The sequence below is a fragment of the Podarcis vaucheri genome (assembly GCF_965113315.1).
Source record: "Podarcis vaucheri genome assembly, chromosome: 4".
Classification (NCBI taxonomy): domain Eukaryota; kingdom Metazoa; phylum Chordata; class Lepidosauria; order Squamata; family Lacertidae; genus Podarcis; species Podarcis vaucheri.
Genome location: NC_138762.1, coordinates 8,499,117 through 8,522,968, shown reverse-complemented (window position 1 = coordinate 8,522,968; position 23,852 = coordinate 8,499,117). Strand labels below are relative to the sequence as shown.

Below are 23,852 nucleotides of genomic sequence, written 5' to 3'. Positions count from 1 at the left end.
TTGGGTCAAGATGACGATGGAGAGGAGATCTAGCTCCCCAGTTTTCTGTTTTCTCCAAGGCTGCGGATCCTAGATGCCCGTATACCTGGGGGTCAGCCCCACGCGAAAGCAATGGGGCTGATTTCTGAGTAGGCACCAGAGAGCATTAATGACCTTCCTCCCCTTTGCAACGGATGCACAACGAAACAGGGGGAGTCAGGTGAGGGGGGCCTTGGGGGGGGGAGGCGAGCATCTCCTCCTCCTCCTCCTCTTGCATCCTGGGAGCTGGAGTCCATCCCGGGCTGCGCTGCCCAGTGCAAACTACGACTCCCAGAATTCTGTGCAAAGAGAGAGAGAGAAAGAGAGCTGGCGTTTGAAGGGAGGGCGTTGTGTTTCCATCTGCCAGAGGTTTGATGTGGCTGCCCGGCGAGTCCCGGGAAAGGTGGCAGCGCGCGGCGGGGGCTCTCTAGGTAAAAAGCAGGGTGAGGTGGGTGGGTGGGGAAGAGAGGACTTGGACCTGATGGGCTGGGCGAGGGATGGCGCAAAGGGGTGGCGCGTGGCGGAGTTTCTTTGCGCGCAAGAACGCAGGCAGGCGCGGGCGCACCTGGCCATCGCGTGCGCATCTTTGCAACCCCGGGAGTGGCGACGCAGCTTCTTATTTGCAACGGATCCACCAGGTGGGAAGGGAGGAGAGAGAGAGAGAGAGAGAGAGAGAGAGAGAGAGAGAGGCGACAAGGCAGCCCTGTAGCCACCCGCCCCGATCCCAAGCTTGGTGTGGGAAGGAAGGAGCGGAGCTGATCCACCTTACCCAGCCCCAAGGCGCATCCATCCACTTCGTTCAGGAGAAATGTGAGTGATCTGAGCGGTCCAGCAAGCGGGTGTAACCGAACCCTGGTCCAGACAAAGTCAGAGCGCGGCGACCCGGGTTCATTTTGAGTTCTCTTTCCTCTGCCGGAGGTGGAATCGCAAATAGAGTTTGGGTCCAGTTTCAAGCTCCAGATTAGCGGGGCAGATTTGTGCGGGCAGAGATGGGAACGCAGAGATAAACTTTGGGGATCCTTTCCCATCCGGCTTTGGGTTTCTCCTGCCGCCACTGGAAAAAAAAATACATCTCCTCTCTTCTCCACATTTATCCCTCGCCTTGCAGGCTTCATCCAGCCAGGTAGATCCGAGGCAGGTTTACCTGGGGGGAAGCGCCAGATGAGGCTTGCTCCCTTATAAGTGTATATTGGGCGACAGCCTCAATGGTACTTTTTTGTAGTATTTTTGTTGCCCTGTTTGAACGAAACTCCTGGACTTTTTACCGCTCGTTTTTATCTTCATTATTTCATAGACTAAAAACAGATTTTTTTGTTATTCTTAAAAATTGTTTAATTTCGGATCCCATGTGCTTCCATGTGCTCCTATGATTCTGCAGACCCGAATCTTCCTTCCCCTTTCTGCTCTGGGTTCCTGGCCACCCACCCCGTTCATTGATTGATTGATTGCATTTATATCCCCTCTGATTGGCTACAAGGAACTCCAGGTGGCCTACAGGGTTCTTCTCTCCCCCCCTTGATATTACTGTTTAAAATATTATTATTTTTTTGAAAGATTTCCCATAAGAAACAAGAGTACATTCAGTGTCTCTGTTTTCAAATTGTAGAGTCTTTCATGAAGGTCAATTACAGTCAATATGAGGCATTTTTTGTTGTTGTAAGCAATGTGGGGTTGAGGGGGGGCGAGAGAAGGGGAAGGAGGGTTGTCGCGAGAGATGGCAGTGGCTGAGTCCAGGCTCACCCAGCGAAAGGTTCATGGCTGAGTGGGGGGATTTGAACCCTTATCTCTCCCAGGTCCAAATCCAACTCTAACCATTATACCACATTTCCCCCAACCCCCTTGCCTGGCCGCTTTGTGGCGCCGTGCTTATATTCCCCACCGTCTTGATTCCATTTCTGTACTTCTGCCAAGTTCTGCGCTCTGTGTGTCTGCGCAAATTAGTGAAATCATATGCTTTCAAGCCGTGTGGGTTTGTTTATGTGGCAGAACCCTAAATGGGTGGGTGTTTATACTCTCTGTCCCCCCCCCCAACTTGGTTTTCATTGTGAGCCTGACTGCAAAGCGAAGGGGTGTTTTGCAACAGCTCAGCAGCAGAAAGGAGCTGGGACGTTTGGAAAGCAGTTTAAAGCAGCCTTCTCCAACCCAGGTGTTTTGGACTACAATTCCCACCAGCCCCGCTAGGGGTGGAATGATGGGAATTGTAGTCCAGAACAGCTGGAGGGTCCCAGGTTGGGGGGGGCTGCTTGGAAGCGATGCCCTGCACTCCAGGTATGTTCTAGAGAGCTTCAGTTAAAGATAGAAGCAAAATGCTAATCTCTAAATCCCGCAGAGGGAAAAGGCGCCGCAGCCTCCCCTCCCCACCCTTTTGTAATTTACATAACAGAGATAATTCGAGAGGAGCATTAAAAAAAGATCTGGTTAGCTGCACACTCTGTGCCTTTATTTAGAAGTCCAGTGACCCCAATTGCCGCTCTCCTCCCTCCTCTCCACCCCACGGTTGGAAAATTCCCACTAGCAGAAAAAAAACCAAGTTGTTTTCTCCGACAGGAGAGAGAGGAGCGAAGGTGATCTGATGTTACATTCTCCTGATAGTTCTGCATTCCTAACTTCTGCCTTTCCTCTTTTTCTTAAGTTCTTCTCCTCCCGGGATAGATCAGCCTGGAGATCGCTGCAGAAATGGCCCTGCTGAAATGCGGTTGGCTCTGGAGACAGAGTAAGTCTTAGCCTGGGAATTTACGACTATATAAGAGGCCCTTTCTTCTTCCGAAGAGAGGCGGGCGAGCTTCTGGGACGGCTGCCTTTGCTGGGTTCATGATGGGGTGCTTGAGAGACCAGTTATGTCTTGGGATTCCTTGCACAGTTCAGACCCCAAGCCCCCAAACAGTACACAACCCGTTTGTGTCTGCTTGGGAGTAAGGGCTTACTCCCAGGTAAGCTTGTAAAAAACTGGCTAGAGATGGACAAAGCTGTCTTTGCTTCCCAGGCTGACTACTGTCAAAAATGGGAAGGTGAACCAGGTATGGTCGGATCCAGAAAGGCTCTTTTCGTACTCTTACCGTATTTTTAATATTCTGTTGGGAGCCACCTAGGGTAGCTGGGGAAATCCAGCCAGATGGGGGGGGGGAATAAATTATTATTATTATTATTATTATTATTATTATTATTATTATTATATCTCAGGGCATTTGGTACCAGAAGCAGAAAATCCATCAGCACTCCCCCAAAGGTGGTGGAATGCAACAATCCCTTTAACAATGTTCACTTTGAATTGCTGTAATGATATTCCAACTGCCCAATGGTAGGATAGGCCCAGAAAATGACTGGGGCAACCCACTCAGATTTGGGGGGGGGGGTGTATAAGCAATATATTATTATTAAAACCAGCTTTCGGTGATTTTAACTGACTGGTAGCCATTGCAAAATTGTCACTGAAATTTATAGATGTTTAGGAGGAGCAACTTTTGTCTTTAGGGACCTATCTATAGGCTTGAAAACTTAAAAAAAAAAACCCATATACAGTGAGAAAGTCCAGGTTCTCAGAATTGCACGAGGTGAAACTGGCAGTTTTTGGAGGCCATTTACAATATGCATATTTTTTAATTGCCTTGGACTTGTTTTCCATGAAAAAGTAGCATAAGTATAAACAAATACTCTGTATGAAAGTTTTGGGTAGCAGTTATTTCCTAGATCACCCCCCCCCTTCCAAACATCTAGAGCAGTGTTTCCCAAACTTGGGTCTTTAGCTTTTTGGACTACAACTCCCATCATCCCCTGCTACCAGGAGCAGTGGTCAGGGATGATGGGAATTGTAGTTCAAAAACTGCAGCATTTTGAGGGCTGCAAGTTCTCTACCCAATAGCTCACAGCACAATTCTTTTTTTATTAAAAAACTTTAAAATGCAGTAAAATGGCTACATACAAATTAAGTAAGACAGAGAATACAGCTCAAAGCAACACATATAGTGTGACAATAGCAGTTCCAAGGCAGCTCAGGAGACCCAGCCACAATGGGTTGATTAAAACCTGAGAAAATGAAATAGGTTTTTTAAACCACCTGCCTATATTATATGAGGCAGGTGCCAGGCCAATGCCCTTATACGTCAGACATCCCCAAACTCGGCCCTCCAGATGTTTTGAGATCACATAACACCTTGAAAGACCTACATAGGCTCCCAGTACGTTTCTGGGCACAATTCAAAGTGTTGGTGCTGACCTTGAAAGCCCTAAACGGCCTCAAAGGCCCAGTATACCTGAAGGAGCGTCTCCACCCCCAGCGTTCAGCCCGGACACTGAGGTCCAGCTCCGAGGGCCTTCTGGCAGTTCCCTCCCTACAAGAAGTGAGGTTACAGGGAACCAGGCAGAGGGCCTTCTCGGTGGTGGCACCCGCCCTGTGGAATGCCCTCCCACCAGATGTCAAAGAGAACAACTACCAGACTTTCAGAAGACATCTGAAGGCAACCCTGTTTCGTGAAGCTTTTAATGTTTAATAGACTATTGTATTTCAATATTCTGTTGGAAGCCGCCCAGAGTGGCTGGGGAATAAATAATAAATGTATTATTATTATTATTATTATTATTATTACTACTATTATTACAATTCCCATCATCCCTGACCACTGGTCCTGTTAGCTAGGGATGATGGGAGTTGTAGTCCCAAAACATCTGGAGGGCCGAGTTTGGGGATGCCTGTTTTACATGGTCTTCAAACACTTGACAGTCCATATCGATTCTCCACAGGCAGTTTTGTGAGGTTGGTGGGAGAGCTTTTTCCCTTATGTATGAAAAGAAGGGAGGACAGGTTTCATCAGAGGCATTTTCCTCTATCGCCGTGTCTACTTAGGAGCAAGTCCTGTTGCATTCAGCGGGGCTTCCTCCCAGGTAAAGGGGGTCAGGATCGGAACCTTACTTGTTTGCTCCGCTTCCATCCTGCTTCTCTGCCCAGGCGGTTTGCCACTTTTAAATCCAAAAAATGGGGGAAACCAATAAGAAGTTAAAGCAGGCAAAATAATACAGCGGTACCTCGGGTTACATACGCTTCAGGTTACATACACTTCAGGTTACAGACTCCGCTAACCCAGAAATAGTACCTCGGGTTAAGAACTTTGCTTCAGGATGAGAACTGAAATCGTGCGGCAGCAGCTGGAGGCCCCATTAGCTAAAGTGCTGCTTCAGGTTAAGAACAGTTTCAGGCTAAGAACGGACCTCCGGAACGAATTAAGTACTTAACCCGAGGTACCACTGTAATGAATATGATGCCCCCTTCTGATGTTGGCATGAGCTCCAAATGCAAAGGTCTCCCCCTTTCCCTCGCTCGGCCTCCTCCTCTCCTCCTGTTTACTTGGAAGCAAGGCCCGTTGCTTTCGACAGAAGGTGGGCTGAGGACTGTAGCCTAGGCAACATTTTGTTCCAAACCGCTCTGCTCAAGGCAATCATCCACCTGAATAACTGCTGAAGCCACCCAGGCAGAAGAAACCTCTCCTCACTCTCTGCGCTGCCGTCCGTCCCCTTGAAGTTGGACCACCTGTTTCTGCTCGCTGTCTCCAGGGAGATGCACGAGTGAGAGCAAACACACAGGGTCCCCTCTCCTCTCGTCCTCCAGAACCTTCCTCGGGGTCCTTGTTCGACGCCTGCTCTTCTCTAATGCAGAGAGATGCGGGTGGCGCTGTGGTCTAAACCACTGAGCCTCTTGGGCTTGCCGATCAGAAGGTCGGCGGTTCGAATCCCCACGACGGAGTGAACTCCCGTTGCTCTGTCCCAGCTCCCGCCAACCTAGCAGTTCGAAAGCACACCGGCGCAAGTAGATAAATAGGTACCGCTCCAGTGGGAAGGTAAACGGCGTTTCCGTGCGCTCTGGTTTCCATCATGGTGTCCCGTTGCGCCAGAAGCAGTTTAGTCCTGTACGCCGGCTCCCTCGGCCAGTAAAGCAAGATGAGCGCCGCAACCCCAGAGTCGGCCACGACTGGACCTAATAGTCAGGGGTCCCTTTACCTTTACCTGTCAGCCACAGGATAGCGCCTGACGTCTCCCCCATCTGGAAGCACAGACCTGGAGAGCCTGGTATTATGTACTGAAGTTCTCACCCTGGGCCAGCAGGGGGATACGGTAGATAGTTCAGGTCCACATATGCAAATAAGGGATCGAAAGTGACGTTCAGTGATTGGATAGTTACATAAAGTTGTTACTGTTGCATTGCAATGGAGCTCTATATAGGCAGGCTGGCTGAACCCTTCAGTTCTTTTCTGGCCTGTGAATAAACAAGAGCTGTTTGAAGAATCGCTGTGTCGTCTGATATGTTCACCCACAACTTAACACCTTGGATCTCGACTGTTTTCGCACACTAATACCCCATCCTGTAGAATTCCATCAGTTATATTTTATCTGCACGTTCGGAATTAATTTCTGGGACCGAAATGCTTTTTCTGGGCGGCCTTGAGCAGGAGAAAAAGAGGTCGGAATAGGCCAATAGATACATAGACTGTCCCTCGATCAAGCAAGTTTTCTCCTTTGAGAAAATTCCCCACCCCACCCGACCCCATTGTATCACACCCTCAGTGTGGTCTCCTAAAACCCGAGAGAGGCGAGATGTGGAAAAGGGCCTGATTGTTGTTGTTGTTGTTACAGTGGTACCTCAGGTTAAGTACTTAATTCGTTCCGGAGGTCCGTTCTTAACCTGAAACTGTTCTTAACCTGAAGCCCCACTTTAGCTAATGGGGGCCTCCTGCTGCCGCTGCGCCGCCGGAGCACGATTTCTGTTCTCATCCTGAAGCAAAGTTCTTAACCTGAAGCACTATTTCTGGGTTAGCGGAGTCTGTAACCTGAAGCGTATGTAACCTGAAGCGTATGTAACCTGAGGTATCACTGTAATATTATTATTATTTATGAATTTATATACCATCCTATACCCAGAGGTCTTAGGGCGGTTCACAGAATAAAATCAAAATATAAAACCACAAAATACATAATCAAAATAAAAGCAATAGCCTCCCCACCCCCGCCGACATTTTGATATAACATCGGTGTTGTATATTTGCAATGTCTGCCTGTCCCTCGTTACTGTGATTCACACATTTATTCTGGGAATCTTCTTGGGATCAGGAGTTGTTCTCCCAAACGAGTAAGATCCCGTGCTCCTTTGTGGTCAAGCAAGGGCTGGCTTCTCCATCCTGCTTCCTGGTCAGGCAGTGCGGAGACATGTGTGGTTAACAGTCGTGGAATCGTGGAATTGTTGGAAAGGGCCCCAGGGTCATCTAGTCCAACCCCCTTCAATGCAGGAATCACAACTAAAGCATCCCTGACAGGATGCCATCCAACCTCTGCTTAAAAACCTCCCAGGAAAGAGAGTTTACCCCCTTCCTTCGCATCTGCTTACGAGAGCAACTTTTTCTTTCTTTCTCAAAACACCATGAGGACTAGATTCATGCCTGGAGGAGAAAAGCTTGAAATAATTTGTCAGTTGTAAGGCTTGCTGATGCACTGAATACAGTTGTATCTTTGTTTTTGAACAGCTTAGTTCTCAAATGTTTTGGCTCCCGGACGCTGCAAACCCGGAAGTGACTGTTCCAGTTGGCAAAGTATTTTTGGGCTTCTGCGGCTTCTGATTGGCTGCAGGAGTTTCGTGCAGCCAATCAAAAGCCACGCTTTGGTTTCTGAACGTTTTGGAAGTTGAATGGGCTTCCGGAACGGATTCCGTTTGACTTCCAAGGTACGACCGTATTCAGGTATTATGTTGGGGTGTTATCCAGAGTAGGAACCCTGGGTAGGTGAACAAGACAGTTGCCTTGCCTTGTAGGAGATTATTAATAGATTATATGGTGCGGTGCTCTAAAATGGTGGGTTCCTTTTTCCTTAAAATTAATCGTTTGAAAAGGGACATGGAACAACTCAAAATCCCATGCATGTTGTTCAGAAGAATTGTACACTTTACACGTTCATACTGCATATTTAAAGCACTGTGTCGTGGTGTCTCCCAGAGAATTCTGGGAGCTGTAGTTTGTTAATGGTGCAGAGATAATAATAATAATAATAATAATAATAATAATAATAATAATAATTCATTTATACCCCGCCCATCTGGCTGGGTATCCCCAGCCACTCTGGGTGGCTCCCAACAAAATATTAACAAAATATTAAAAATACAACAACACATCAAATATTAAAAACTTCCCTAAACAGGTCTGCCTTCAGATGTCTTCTAAAAGGAATTGGGACTGGCCACTGAGACCACATAACACCGGTCCTGAGAGATCTGCATTGGCTTCCAGTACATTTCCAAGCACAATTTAAAGTGTTGGTGCTGACCTTTAAAGCCCTAAACGGCCTTGGTCCTGTATACCTGAAGGAGCGTCTCCACCCCCATCATTCTGCCCAGACATTGAGGTCCAGCGCCGAGGTCCTTCTGGCGGTTCCCTCATTGCGAGAAGCAAAGCTACAGGGAACCAGGCAGAGGGCCTTCTCGGTAGTGGCCCCTGCCCTGTGGAAAGCCCTCCCTTCAGATGTCAAAGCGATAAACAACTACCTGACATTCAGAAGACATCTGAAGGCAGCCCTGTTCAGGGAAGTTTTTAATATTTAACGCTGTACTGTTTTTAACACTTGATTGGGAGCCGCCCAGAGTGGCTGGGGAAAGTCAGCCAAATGGGCGGGGTATAAATAATAAATTATTATTATTATTATAAATTATTATATATGTTAGGAGTCTCCTGTTCGCCTCGCAGAGCTACCATTCCCAGAGTTATATTTTGGAAGAGAGATGGGTTGTTAAACCACTCTGGGAATTTCACCACTTCAAGGCTTCCTCTGCTCCCAAATCCCTTCGGTGCTTTAGTTATCCTACCTGCAGCTGCCCACAAAAGCAAAATATGAACTGTATTTCTCTTTTTCCCCAAAAAAGCAAGCAAAACTTTCCCATTGCTCCCTGCCCCTCAGCGAAACCAGCTTCTTTTCTCGTGTCAAATGCTTTTAGTAGACATTTGATCCCGGAGCCTCTTTTTATATATAAATATAAAAGAAGAACAGAAATCCATCCGACGGGGCAGAATACGAGAGGAATATGGCGGGGAAACAGTGTCAGCAAACTGTGGAGGACATCAGAGCCCCACAGGAAGCAAGGCAGCCTTTCTCTGTGGATCGTGCCCCTGGCTTTGGCTTGGGGACAGCTTTTCATCGCTTTTTCTGGCTCCAGAGCTGGGCGAGGGATATGTAAATAGAGAGGCGCATTGACCTCGGCACTTCAAGAAGGGCTGGCAAAAAAACGAGGCATTATATTTGCATACTGCTATATCATCTCCACTTTTTTCGTCTCCGTAGTCACCTTTCTCCACCCTTCCCTCTCTCTCTCTTTCTCTTTTCCCCCCTTCACAATAATATTTATTATTTTTCATACAAAAGCATAACAAAAGCGAGAATAAACAGTAATAAAAGAAAAAGAATAAGGAAAAGAAAAAATATGAAACATAAAATACTTCAAATTTCCCATATATCACCACATAAACTAAAACTTGATTGAAATCCATCTTCATAAACATATTACTTCACTTCCTCTAATCTCTTCCATCTGAATTTCTTAGTAATTAAATGTAGCAGTTTCCAATATCGTTATTTCATAAAACCGTATTACAGTCATAATCAAATTTCCTAACTTTTCTTATCGTGCATTTTCTTATTTATTTATTTATTTATTTATTTATTTAATCCTTATTTAATCCTAGGCCTAATTAGTTCTTTCAAGTGGTTACATATCTTTAATATTACAATATTTATTCAAATAGTATTTAAATTTCTTCCAATCTTCTTGGTGTTCCTCTTCTTTCTGGTCGCGGATTCTCACGGTGAGATCAGCCAGCTCCATAAGCTCCACCATCTTCATCTGCCGTTCTTCTACCGTTGGTAGTTCTTGTGTTTTCCATTTTTTTGGCTAGTAAAATCCGTGCTGCAGTTGTTGTTATATACTGAAGTTCTCACCCTGGGCCAGCAGGGGGATACTGTAGATAGTTATGCAAATAAGGGATCCAATGTGACGTTCAGTGATTGGATAGTTTTAGAAAGTTGTTGCAGTAACGTTGTACTGGAGCTCTATATAAGCAGGCTGGCTGAACCCTTCAGTTCAGTTCTGTCCTGGCCTGTGAATAAACAAGAGCTGTTTGAAGAATCACTATGTCGTCTGATATCTTCACCCACAACTTAACAGTTGTGGCATACAAAAATGCTTTTACATCTTTTTTGGGCAATTCAGAACCTCTCTCTCTCTCTTTCTTTCTCTCTCTCTTTCCTCCCTCCACAGGCTCCATCCTGAGACGCTGGAAAAGGAACTGGTTCGTCTTGTGGGTCGACGGCACCCTTGTCTACTACCACGACGACACCGGACGAGATATGGACGGCCGGATCAACATCAAGTTCAACTGCAGGGACGTCCGGACGGGCCGCGAGTGCCGCGGTGAGTGTTCGCTCGTCGCTTGCGGACTGCACCGACGCACGTGATCCCGCAGGGACAGGGAGCGCTGGTGTTTTTCTGACGCCGGAATCGAAACCGCCTGGGGAGCCGCCGTTTAATTTTTCCTTAAACAAGTTGTTAGTCCTTAAGACTGCATCTGTTTGTTCATTGTGCTTATATCTTGAAAGACCTTCATTGGCTCCCAGTACGTTTCGGAGCACAATTCAAAGTGTTAGTGCTGACCTTGAAAGCTCTAAATGGCCCTGGTCCAGTAGACTGAAGGAGCGTCTCCACCCCCATCATTCAGCCCAGACACTGAGGTCCAGCGCCGAGGGCCTTCTGGCGGTTCCCTCGCTGCAAGAAGCCAAGTTACAGGGAACCAGGCAGAGGGCCTTTTCAGTGGTGGTGCCTGCCCTGTGGAACACCCTCCCACTAGATGTCAAAGAGAACAACTACCAAACTTTTAGAAGACATCTGAAGGCAGCCCTGTTTAGGGAAGCTTTTAATGTTTAATAGGTTATTGTATTTTAGTGTTTTGTTGGAAGCCGCCCAGAGTGGCTGGGGAGGCCAAGCCAGATGAGCGGGGTATAAATAATAAATTATTATTATTATTATTATTATTATTATTATTATTATTATTATTATTATTTATTATATCTCACTTTTTCCCGCCCCCACCAAGGAACTTAAGGCTGTGTGCATATCTCTCCCCCCTCCTCATTTAATCCCCACTGTGAGGGAGTTTGGGCTGAGAGGCAGCGACTGGTACAAGGTTGCTGGTGAGCTTCGTGGCTAAGTCAGGATTCGAACCCTGGTCTCCCTCTGGTCCTAGTCCAGCACTCTAACTGCTACACCACACCGGGTTTTCGACTGTGCAAAGGGGCTGAAAAATAGTGCTGAACTGAATTGCTTCCCACTTGCACCAAGCCTTGATGATGATGATGATTTATTATTTTATCATTTTTATTATTTTATTCTTGGTTTCCCCAGCCACTCTGGGCAGCTTCCGACAGATACAGAAGCATAACAAAACACCAGACTTTAAAAACTTCCCTATACTGGACTTCCTTCAGATGCCTTCAAAAAGTTGTAGAGTTATTTATCTCCTTGACATCTGATGAGAGGCCTTCAGACTATCAAAGAGGTATATTGGATCTCATTGCATATGTTTATAGTAAGCCGGTTTGCCAACATACTTAATATTTTTCATCATCTGTTCCAAGAGACCACATTACAAACCCTTCTCGGAGTCCTTCCGTTGAATTGCCTGCCTTCCCTTTGCCTCTGGGGACCCACCTGATATTTACAAAACAGCTCTGGTTACATAAAAGAGGCTCAGAGGCGCATTCTCTGCGGCAAAACATCCTCGGGGGACGGTGCTGTGTTGCAGCAGAGAGACGGTGGCGGGGAGGGATGCTTCACCCTTCCCCTGCCGGCTGCTTTCCCCCATAAACCCCTCCTCTTGTTGTTAATAATAATAATAATAATAATAATAATAATAATAATAATAATTTATTATTTATACCCCGCCCATCTGGCTGAGTTTCCCCAGCCACTCTGGGCGGCTCCCAATCAAGTGTTAAAAACAATACAGCAATTAAATATTAAAAACTTCCCTAAACAGGCCTGCCGTCAGATGTCTTCTAAAAGTCTGGTAGTTGTTTTTCTCTTTGACATCTGGTGGGAGGGCGTTCCACAGGGAAGGCGCCACCACCGAGAAGGCCCTCTGCCTGGTTCCCTGTAGCTTGGCTTTTCGCAGTGAGGGAACCACCAGAAGGCCCTCAGCGCTGGACCTCAGTGTCTCGGTAGAACGATGGGGGTGGAGATGCTATATACTGGCCGAGGCCGTTTAAGGCTTTCAAGGTCAGCACCAAGACTTTGAATTGTGCTCGGAAACATACTGGGAGCCAGTGTAGGTCTTTCAAAACCAGTGTTATATGGTCTCAGCGGCTGCGAGGTCTGCATCAGCATCAGGCATCCTTCCTACGTTTATTTTTCGACTTGTCATTGCTGCCTAGGGGCAGGTGGTGTTTGGAGGAAGGCTTGGAGAGATGGAAAGGTGCAGGAAACATAGGGTTGTCTACAGCAGTGGTCCCCAAACTCTTGGCTCCACAAACTCATCCCCAGGGCCCGCTACCCTGTTTAAAAAGCATAATTCAGAACAGCGGCCTGCACGACCCACTAAGAAAGACGATGCTATGGTGAAATTCAAAGCCGGTGGAAGTTCTGCGTTCTCTTGTTTCAAATGGATAAACAAAATTCCAGTTCTTGCATGATATTCCTTGTTGCCCTTCATAGCCAAGGAAGCAACGTCCCTCATCACCTTGGGAATCTCTGGATACTCCTTCCTTGGAGGTTTTTAAGCAGAGTTTGGGTGACCATCTGTCATGGATGCTGCGGCTGAGATTTCTGTCCCAGGTCACTTCCAAATGTACAGTTCTGTGATTCAGTGAATTGCTGTTGTTGTTTAGTCGTGTCTGACTCTTCGTGACCCCATGGACCGGAGCATGCCAGGCACTCTTGTCTTCCACTGCCTCCCACAGTTTGGTCAAACCTTCGAGAACACTGTCCCACCATCTCGTCCTCTGTCATCCCCTTCTCCTTGTGCCCTCCATCTTTCCCAACATCAGGGTCTTTTCCAGGGAGTCCTCTCTTCTCATGAGGTGGCCAAAGTATTGGAGCCTCAGCTTCAGGATCTGTATTCCAGTGAGCACTCAGGGCTGATTTCCTTCAGAATGGATAGGCTTGATCTTCTTGCAGTCCATGGGACTCTCAAGAGTCTCCTCCAGCACCAGAATTCAAAAGCATCCATTCTTCGGCGATCAGCCTTCTTTAGGGTCCAGCTCTCACTTCCATACATCACTACTGGGAAAACCATAGCTTTAACTATATGGACCTTTGTTGGCAAGGTGATGTCTCTGCTTTTTAAGATGCTGTCTAGGTTTGTCATTGCTTTTCTCCCAAGAAGCAGGAGTCTTTTGATTTCGTGACTGCTGTCACCATCTGCAGTGATCATGAAGCCCAAAGAATTAATTGCACATTTTTTCAAAACCCCATTTGAAAATGTTAGTTTAATCAATTCAGCTTAACTGATCCCGTTGTACCAGCTTTCCTCCCTGGGGCAGAAGCAACATTCCTCCCTCTGCCCTCTTTCTGTCTCTCCTCCCTCTGTTGGCGTGTTTTTGCTCTTGCACTGCTTGGTACCACAGTGCTGAGTCACACAGAGCATTCTTTCGCAGACAATGGATGGAAAGAAACAGCCCAAACAGAGGACTGGTTCATGCGTCTCCATGCCTCTCCTTGCTGAGTCTTCCAGCAGCAAAAAATTAAAAATAAAAATTGCAACGCTCTGCAGTTGCCCAAGCTGCCTGCCAGTTTGCAGCTCACTCCCTGCAGGGGATTCCGGGATATTGATGCATAATGTTCAATAAACTTTAAGTGACCTGTTCATCTCACTTTTCCTCCCTGGCTACAGCTGGGGCTGAAAGGGAACTCGCCGCTCTTCCAGCCTGAACGCTTGAAAAAGTCAAATTCCTCTTCCCAAAATGTGACTTTAAAAAAAACACAACTTTATTACATTTTTGAAATTTACAAAGAATTAAAAAAATAAAGTGATCCTAAATCACATATTCTGAGATAAGGAAAAAAAATTAGTGCAAAATACAGAGTAGAAATGTATAAAGATCTAAGGTAAACAGGACAACAATGAAAAGGAAAATAATACAAAAAATATTAATAAAAAAGAAAGGAAAAATAAAAACTCAATAAAAAAATCAAAACAAAACAGAAAAACATTTATCAAAAACCACATTATTTAAAGAGTACAAACCATAACTTAAATTTTCTATACACAAAATCCTAAAAAGAAATTACCTTCATACTGGTTTGAGTCCCTTATAAATTTGTTGACTTCCCTCTATCTCTTTGCAGTTTCAACTCAACTATTACATTTAAATTAGCTGTATTTAATTGTTTGTCTGGACAGGATGAAAAAAATTTCCTCTTCCCAAAATTTGAGAGTCTTTTTGTCCCAACACCATTCTCAAATCTGTTTGATTCAGAATCATTTTTCATGCATGAAATTGGAATGGCTTTGAATTGCTTTATTGTTATTGGTTTTCCCATGAAGTCGCTTCGAGGTATTTCATGGGAAGCGGAATAAAATTGATTCAGCACCTCGTTTCTTACATTTATATCCCACCTTTCCTCCCAGGATCTCAGAGTCGGGGACATAATTTTTGTCCCTTCCGTTTTATTCTCACTACAACCCTTTGAGGTAGGTCAGGCTGAACGAGGCCGTGACTGGCCCAGGGTCACCCAGCGATCTTTGTTGCTTGAGTGGGGATTCGAACCCTTCTCTTCAAGTCTTAGTCCACTGCTCTCTTTCGGAGGAAGAGAGGAGAACTAGCCCCGCTGTACATCGGGGAGGGCTGTGTGGAGAGAGTCTCTTCCTTTAAATTCCTAGGAGTTTATCTTAGTGAAGACCTTACTTGGAAAATAAATACAACCCAAGTGGTTAAGAAAGCCCAACAGAGACTCCATCTCCTCAGAGTACAGTCATACCTCGGGTTGAAGTAGCTTTGGGATAAGTATTTTCAGGTTGCGCGCTGTGGCGACCAGGAAGTAATGGAGCTCGTTACTTCTGGGTTTCGCCGCTCGCGCATGCGCAGGCAGTAAAAATGATGTCACGCACATACGCAGAAGCAGTGAATCATGACCTGCACATGCGCAGACACGCGGACGTGGGTTATGTTCACTTCTGGATGCAAACGGGGCTCCGGAACGGATCCCGTTCGCATCCAGAGGTACCACTGTATTGCGGAAGAATGATGTCAATCAACATTTGATGATCTCCTTCTACCGGTCCACAATAGAAAGTGTCCTTTCCTACTGCGTCACGGTGTGGTACCCTGGTTTGACATCAACGGATAGGAAGTGCCTACAGAGGGTGGTGAATACAGCACAAGATATTATGGGCTGTCCAGTGAATCCACTGGATGAAATAGCGGAAGAAGGTTGCCTCAGGAGAGAGAGGAAATTTCTCAGGGATGATTCACACCCTGGCCGGCACTCTTGATTTCCTGCCCTCGGGCAGAAGATATAGAAGCATGACTAGTCACACCAACAGGGTAAAGAACAGCTTCTATCCGTGGGCTGTCAGGGTGCTGAATGAAAAGATAACAACAGGGCAACTGGTGGGTGTGTATCAGTAAATGAGGGGGAATTAAGACTAAGAGAGCTGGGTGGGGGGTGCTCCTGTAATCTCACTGTATACAAGTTGTGCAAGTGACAATAAAGTAAAGGTAAAGGGACCCCTGACCGGTAGGTCCAGTCGTGACCGATTCTGGGGTTGCGGCGCTCATCTTGCTTTACTGGCCGAGGGAGCCGGCGTACAGCTTCCGGGTCATGTGGCCAGCAGGACTAAGCCACTTCTGGTGAACCAGAGCAGCACACGGAAACACCGTTTACTTTCCCGCCGGAGCAGTGCCTATTTATTTACTTGCACTTTGACATGCTTTCGAACTGCTAGGTTGGCAGGAGCAGGGACCAAGCAATGGGAGCTCACCCCGTCGCGGGGATTTGAATCGCCAACCTTCTGATCGGTTTAACCCACAGCGCCACCCGCGTCCCGGCAATAAAGCATTTCAATTCAATTCTAACCATCAGGGACAGGGGGATAGCAAAAGCCCAACAGAAATCTCTGAGGCAGAATTTCCCCCTCCCTTCACCCCACTGTGACCTCCAAGCGCAAAGAAGATTTGCTTCCAAGCCCAGCTCAGGTCAGGGACAGACAAGTTTGCTCTCTGCATTTTGACTCGAGGCTGGATTTCCTACTGACGTCAAGCAGAGAATTTGGGGCAGCTGAGACCCAGCCAAGTGTATCAGACCTCTGCCCTGGTGCAGTAACCTCCCTCCCAATTACCACATATGGAGCTGGTTACGGTGATTTTCAAAACGGCAGTCTTGCCTAGTGGCAAGGATACTCCCATCACAGGTTTAAGGGCAGGGCCCCAATAACTGGAAATAGATATGGGGGCTAATTCGCCTGGGTCTAATTAAAGCTTTGTCAATTACACGCCCCGGAAGGTTTCACAGTCAGGCAGAGAAATCCAGAGACATCCTTGCCAAATCTTGGAAGTTATTTAACCTTAATAATTTAGATCGCTGGTATCCAAGGGTTTGGCAAATTGCCCTTCTTGAAAAGAGATTTCGTATGCTAAATGTCTCTAAAGGGCAGAGCTCAAACAACCCCCTTTTTAAAGAAAAAATGGTTTTATTTCTTATGCAAAAAAAATGGTTTTATTTCTTATGCAAATATTGAGGCATGTGTTTCCTTCAGTGCTATCAGCCTATGCAAATGGTTGGCTCATTAAGGACTACATAGAACCTTTAGCTTCAGGAACGATGGAACCAACGGATGGAGAATACTTTCATTTTTGCAAATCTTTATGATTTGAAATGGGAATCTCTGTTACGAGTAAATACTTTTCAATCCCTTTTGGAGCTGTGCTGCTTCTTTGTCCTTTTGTCCTTCCAGGCTGTGACACTTTGCGGTTTTGAATTTTGATTCCCTGTTTTCTTTCTTTCTGCTAAGTTTGCACTTTTCTTTTTATAACAAATCAATGCTTTTTATTTTTTTCCTGATCCGTTCTTTTGCATGCCAAGAGTGGAACTTGGATGGAGTTTTTTTGGGGGGGAGCACTGTCCTCCCTCTCTCTCGTCTGGTCTCTTCTGAACGCTGCCCCATCTCCTGAGTGTCTCTGGGATCCTTGCCAGATCTTGCACCGCCGGTAGTTTTGTTGTGGTTTCAGCAGGAGCCACCGAGTCGGCAGCTTCTCCCCAAGGTCCCAATTACTCCGTCGGTTGCAGCAGCGAACCTAACATGCAGAGGCATTCAGCTTTCTTGGCTGTGTGCGGCTGATTCCTTGCTTTGCCACAGACTTTCCCTTCCAAATCGGCATGTTTTTTGGTTCTCCAGCAGCGGGAAGCCTTGGGCTGATTCTGGGCCTCTCCTGTGAGTTTTGGGGTTAAATGAGCTGCGGGAGCTTCCTTGCGCAACCCACCTTTGAGGCTTTGAGAATTCCTGCTTTCCTTTATTTATATATATATTTATTAATTTTTTTAACATATAATTTCCTTAAAAAAAATTAGTTTGTTTAACATATCATTTCCAACAATCATTTAACATAACTTCTTATCTTATACAATATTTTAGACTTCTGTCAACACCTCTGATGATTTCTCGTTCTTTATCACTTATTCTGCATTTCTTAATTTATCTGTTACTCTTAATTATCATTAACTAATAATTCTCCCCATAGTCTTTCTTGCAATATTTCATACAATCCTTCTTACAGAACTTCTTACAATCCTACTAGCGTAATCTGTTCATTACTATTACTTTTCAAATAATTCGTATATTTACTCCAGTCTTCTAAGAATCTCTGATCCCACAGGTTTCGAATCCTTCTTGTTAATTTATCCAGTTCTGCATAGTCCATCAATTTCATCTGCCATTCTTCTTTCGCCGGTAACTCTTCTTGCTTCCATTTCTTTGCCAATAATATTCTTGCTGCCGTTGTTGCATATAAAAACAATTTGCTATCCTGTCTCTTAATGTCCTCCCCTACAATGCCAAGTAAAAATTCCTGCTTTCCTTTAAAAGGAAAAAAAGTTCTCCAAGTGGAGCGCTCGCAGGCCAGTGTTTCCCATTTGTCAGTGTTCATATTACATTTTTTTAGATTTGCCTTGAGAGAGTCTTTGAACCTCTTTTGTTGACCACCAGCATTACGCTTTCCATGTTTAAGTTCGGAATAGAGTAGTTGCTTTGGAAGACGATCATCAGGCATTTGCACAACATGACCAGTCCAACAAAGTTGATGTTGAAGAATCATTGCTTCAAACCTGGTGATCTTTGCTTCTTCCAGTACACTGCCATTAGTTCGCCTGTCTTGTTGATCCATTTAGCTCAGTATTGTCTACACTGGCAGGCAGCATCAGAACATAAGAAAAGCCTACCAGGTCAGGGAAATGATGCTGCCACACTAAAAGATCTCTCTCTCTCTCTCTCTCTCTCTCTCTCTCTCCCTCTCCCTCTCCCTCTCCCTCTCCCTCTCCCTCCCTGAATGAGCCCTTTTAGTATTGTGTACGGTTTTCAAAAATCGTGTTCCCTTTGTATTTATGGCAGTCCTGTGTCAAACATCTTTGGAAGTTGCTTTGTAAAAAGCGATGGATGAAAAGCTAAACGATACGAAAGGTAGCATACAGGCATCCCAGCTGCCTCTTAACGGTCCATAGATGGGGCCTTGGACGGATCCGGCCCCTGTAATAGCAAGGGGCCAATCTCTCCAATCTCTGCGCTTCAGCCCATCTGTGGGAAGACCATTTGGTAAACCTTTGACTACCAAGCACATTGAGTGCGGTTTTGTGGGAAACTGAATTCTGAGGGGTTTTTTTAAAAAACAGAACAAGAGGGATAATAACTCCTTGATTAATTACAAGGTCCTTTGAACCTGATCCCAGGCAAAGTAATGGGAAATTAATAAAGATATTCTGACCAGGCGTTTTAATCAACACGTTGAACGCAGTTTAATGAACACGATTAGAGCAAAACGTCTCATCTATTATTTTATTAAATAAAGACCACGTTTAGTGTAGTTTCTGGTTTCCGTCTTCCCTGCCCAAGGGGTGGGTGAGCTTGTATAGAAGCCACAGGCTTTGGGCAAGGAGGGTCCTGGGAGTGGGAGTGGGTCCCGTAAAGGATGCTGCCTGGAACCAAGGTCAGGATGGCATCTCTCCCTCTCCCCCCCCCCCCCGATTCCAGGGACAGGAGCTGAGCAAGGCTGGCAGTCGAATGTTCCTCCAGCTTCCTCTGGATGCGGGTTGCGCTGTGGTCTAAACCTCTGAGCCTCTTGGGCTTGCCGATAAGAAGGTTGGTGAGCTGCCGTTGCTCTGTCCCAGCTCCTGCCAACCTGGCATTTTGAAAGCATGCCAGTGCAAGTAGATAAATAGGTACCACTGTGGCAGGAAGGTAAACGGCGTTTCTGTGCGCTCTGGTTTCCGTCACGGTGTCCCGTTGTGCCAGAAGCGGTTTCGTCCTGCTGACCACATGACCCAGAAGAACTGTCTGCGGACAAACGCCGGCTCCCTCGGCCTGAAAGTGAGATGAACGCCACAACCCCAGAGTCATCTGCGACTGGACTTCACCGTCCAGGGGTCCTTTACCTTTACCTTTAAAGCCCTTAGGGATGTGTGTGGCACTGTGGTCTAAACCACTGAGCCTCTTGGGCTTGCCAAACGGAAGGTCGGCTGTTCGAATCCCCACAACGGGGTGAGCTCCTGTTGCTCTGTCCCAGCTCCTGCCAACCTAGCAGTTTGAAAGCACACCAGTGTGAGTAGATAAATAGGTACCGCTGCAGCGGGAAGGTAAACGGCGTTTCCGTGCGCTCTGGCTTCCGTCATGGTGTCCCATTGCACCAGAAGCCGTTTAGTCCTGCTGGCCACATGATCCGGAAGAACTGTCTGTGGACAAACACCGGCTCCCTTGGCCTGAAAGCGAGATGAGCGCCGCAACCCCAGAGTCGCCTTTGACTGGACTTCACTGTCCAGGGGTCCTTTACCAGCTTCCTTCTGTTCACCAGTTGGGGCTTGTAGCTGGAACCTTCTGCAAGCCAAACAGCTGCTGTTCCACTGAGCTCCTCTCCACCCAGTAGTCTACTATGTCTTGGTGCACAGCTGCTTTTCCTGCTGTGTCGCTTGAAAACTTTTCCCGAGAAGTATCCACGCTCACTCTGCAGACCTTCTGAATGCAAAGCAAGGGAGCAGACATTCATTTCTGACACCTTCATCGTCTGAACCTACTTTCTTTCCTAATTCGTTTATTTGGTTTTCAAATCAAAGTTTTACTTTGTGTAAAATAGGAAAATTTGATAAAACGGACAGTAAGTCAGACAACAGGGAGAAACTTTAGGCAAGTGCAAATTTAAGGAATTTAATCAGGGGACGCAATGGGAGGATCGGAGGTCAAGTTAAACTGAATCACAAAAAGCAAGTATCAGTTAAGGAATGAAAGATTGTATACTTTTATTTTTAGCTTAACGTCAGTTGATCATCTTTGTTATGTTATGCAATTTTCAATCAATAAAGCATTTATTTTTTAAAAAATCAGAGTTTTATAATCACATATCCAATATATAACATAGAAACTAGATTCCAAGGAATCTCCTGGACTTTCCTCCTCCCCTTTGTGGGTCCTTTTTTGAATCATTTCCTCCTGCATCTTTTATAATAATCCAAATCTTTCCATCTCCATTATGTCCAAAATTCACCATTAAACTACAAGTGTTATTCTGGTCCTGCTAACAGTTTACAATGGTTTTTAAGATAAATTATAAATTTTCCCCATTCCTTATTGAAATTTTGGTCTTCTTGATTTCTGATTCTTCCTGTCATTTGAGCCATTTCGGCATAAATCCACCTGCCATTCTGTGTAGGGATATTTATCTTCTTTCCATCTCTGGGCCAATAACATCCATGCAGCTGTGGTCACATACATAAATATTTTTTTCTGCTCTCTTGGGGTTTCGGCATCTAGAATTCCTTTTTTTAAAAAAGGTTCGTTTTTTTAATGAAAAAGTTATGCATTTTAAACATTTCCCCCCCAACTAATTTCTCCCCCCCCCCTTTTTGTCTGCCTCTCCTTTGGCTTTCCAGACATCCCTCCTCCTGAAGGCAGAACCCGCGAGTGTCTGATGTGCATCGTGCAAAGAGACGGCTCCAAAACGATGCTGTGTGCCGAAAGTGAGGACGACGCTGTGTAAGTTGCTGCAATAACAATCCCATTTTACAGGTGGACAATTGATGCCAAGACTTGCCCATAGCTGCTCAGCTTAATATAAGTTAGTATTAAATATTCTGTGTTTCATATAGTTGTTATTGTTATGAATTGCCCCCCCCCCTTCGCCCCAAGGGTCCAGGGTAGGTTCCAGCATTAAAAATAATTTAAAACAACTCGCAGCCATGAAAATAAGGTGAGTCCTTAAAGCACACATCTCAAGCCCCTTCACCATCCTCTGAAAAAATACAATGAAAGTGCCAGATGTATCTCTGTGAGGAGTTGCACGGCTTAGGGGCTGCCACAGAGAAGGCCATGTCCCCCTGGGCTACTGTCAGGAGTTCAGCCTACACTCGAGTAGGACCCTGGCAGAGACACATGCCCAACTGGCATGTTCTCTCCCTCCTGGTCGATCGTTCAGGAGCTTCAAAAGCTTTCTTCTGTCCGAACATCACAGCGACCAATGCCAACAGACATCAGCACACTTAGGGATCCGCAGAGTCTTTGCAGCTTGCGTGACAGACCTCAGCAACTCAGCATTTTGGCTAATCTACTTTATTTACATATAAACACACACGGAGCACTGCAACATGGCTCCCTCTCTCTCTAACATCAGACAGCAAAGAAAAAAAGAGAATAAAGGACAATAGTCCCACTTCATGGAACACAGTAACACAAACATCCTGTCTCCTTCACATCCCACTCTGTGGAGTCAAAACATACACCGTCCTGTGATAGACAAAAATCCCATGACTGCAATCATGGAACAGGAATTCTAACATCCTCCCCCAAGCCTCTGAGGGCACAGGAACTACCAAGAAGCTGATCCCAGCACCTGAGAGGATCTGTAGGGAAGGAATCAAAGAATTGTAGAATAGGAAGGGACCTTGGGGTCATCTAGTCCAACCCCCCTGCAAAGCAGGAATCTCAGCAAAAAAGTCCATGGCAGGAGGAAGAGGCCTTTCAGATATTTGCAGCCTGGGTCAATTAGGACTTCAAACACCAATGCGAGCCCCTGGAATTGGACCTGGAAACGAGCCAACGACCAATACAGATTAAGAACTTAATTAATTCTGGAGGTCTGTTCTTAACCTGAAACTGTTGTTAACCTGAGGTACCACTTTATAGCTAATGGGGCCTCCCACTGCCGCCTCGCGATTTCTGTTCTCATCCTGAAGCAAAGTTCTTAACCTGAGGTACTATTTCTGGGTTAGCAGAGTCTGTAACCTGAAGTGTCTGTAACCTGAAGCGTCTGTAACCCGAGGTACCACTGTACATATTAATTAATACTGTTAAATATGGGAGCTAAGAAGGGGGAAATGGGTCTGCAGCCCTCTTTCCTCCACAATGTCCCGTGACTCTGGTTGCATGATCTGTAAAATGGGAACAGACGGGCTCTACTGTCAAACAATCGCCGGCCGCTGAACCCTGAGAAAACTGCTGGAAAGGGCTTCCTTGGGATGAAGTGAGGCTGTAGCGTTGGAGCTGGGACTACAAATCCCATGATTCCTGACCATTGGCTGGGCTTTTTGCAGGGGCTGCTGGGAGCTGGAACCCAGGGCATTGGGGAGGGGAGAGATGCCCGAGTTCTCTGCCCCTGAGCTTTTGGAGCATCACTTCCTTCCTTCCTGTCTCTGAGATCCAGCCGACTAAAGGTTTGCCACCAGACCTTGTTAACGATGTTTACTCTTGATCCCGGTGCTGCTGCCTCCAGGCCTCGGGGAGCCCTGTTTGGAAACAAACCGGCTTCCTCCGGGGATCTGGTAGCTCTTTAAAGATTTCCACCTCCTCGCATCAGCTGCTGTGTTTACAAACTTGAGGGCGACTGCGTTTCTCCCAGGCTCCCCTGGCAACAGACCGGTTGGAAATCTCCCCCCTCAGATTCATGCAGTGTACGGAAGCCAGGTGTGCAAGCTGTTCAGACTTAAAGCATGCCGAGGGTCCTGGGTTCAAGTCCTGACATTTCCAGGGGAGATTTCTGAGGCCCTGGAGAGCTGTTGGCAGTCATTGTAGACAATACTCAGCTAGGTGGATCTCCTGTAATCCTTGTGATCACTGTAGGACCAGATGAAGTCTATGGGGTCCAGCTGTGGTAGAGGTGGGGTGGTGTACGCAGGGGTCAGCAAACCTTTTCAGCAGGGGGCCGGTCCACTGTCCCTCAGACCTTGTGGGGGGCTGGACTATATTTTCAGGGGGGGAATGAACGAATTCCTATGCCCCACAAATAACCCAGAGATGCGTTTTAAATAAAAGGGCACATTCTACTCATGTAAAAGCACGCTGATTCCCGGACCGTACACAGGCCGGATTTAGAAGGTGATTGGGCTGGATCTGGCCCCCAGGCCTTAGTTTGCCTACCCATGGTCTATACAGAGGGCTGGACTAGGAGCTGGTGGAGACCTGGGTTCAAACAGGTTGGAGAGTTGGGCCCAGGCTAACAAAATGAATTTCAGTAGTGTCAGGGGTTCAGGAGCAGAGGCGAGGGCAAGGGAGGAAACAGAGAGCGAGGGGGAGGAGGCAGAAGAAAGGATGAGTGATGACGACGACCCGAGATCTCCGAGTCTTTCCAGT

The 23,852-nt window shown here is 46.3% G+C and overlaps 1 protein-coding gene across 4 annotated transcripts in view; it reads left to right on the top strand.

The window, feature by feature from the left end:
* Window positions 1–311: 311 nt before the first annotated feature.
* PLEKHB1 (pleckstrin homology domain containing B1) overlaps window positions 312–23,852 on the top strand; it is a 39,294-nt gene continuing 15,753 nt past the window's right edge. For 2 of the 4 annotated variants that reach the window (XM_082219646.1, XM_082219643.1), the window contains exons 1-4: window positions 312–449; window positions 2,651–2,731; window positions 10,298–10,450; window positions 21,161–21,263. In XM_082219646.1, coding sequence (XP_082075772.1) covers window positions 2,695–2,731; window positions 10,298–10,450; window positions 21,161–21,263 — 293 coding nt within the window. In that variant the 5' untranslated portion in view covers window positions 312–449; window positions 2,651–2,694. Of the gene's footprint in view, window positions 450–712; window positions 829–1,933; window positions 2,287–2,650; window positions 2,732–10,297; window positions 10,451–21,160; window positions 21,264–23,852 lie in introns of those variants that run through there. The other 2 variants (XM_082219644.1, XM_082219645.1) reach the window with 2 other exon arrangements.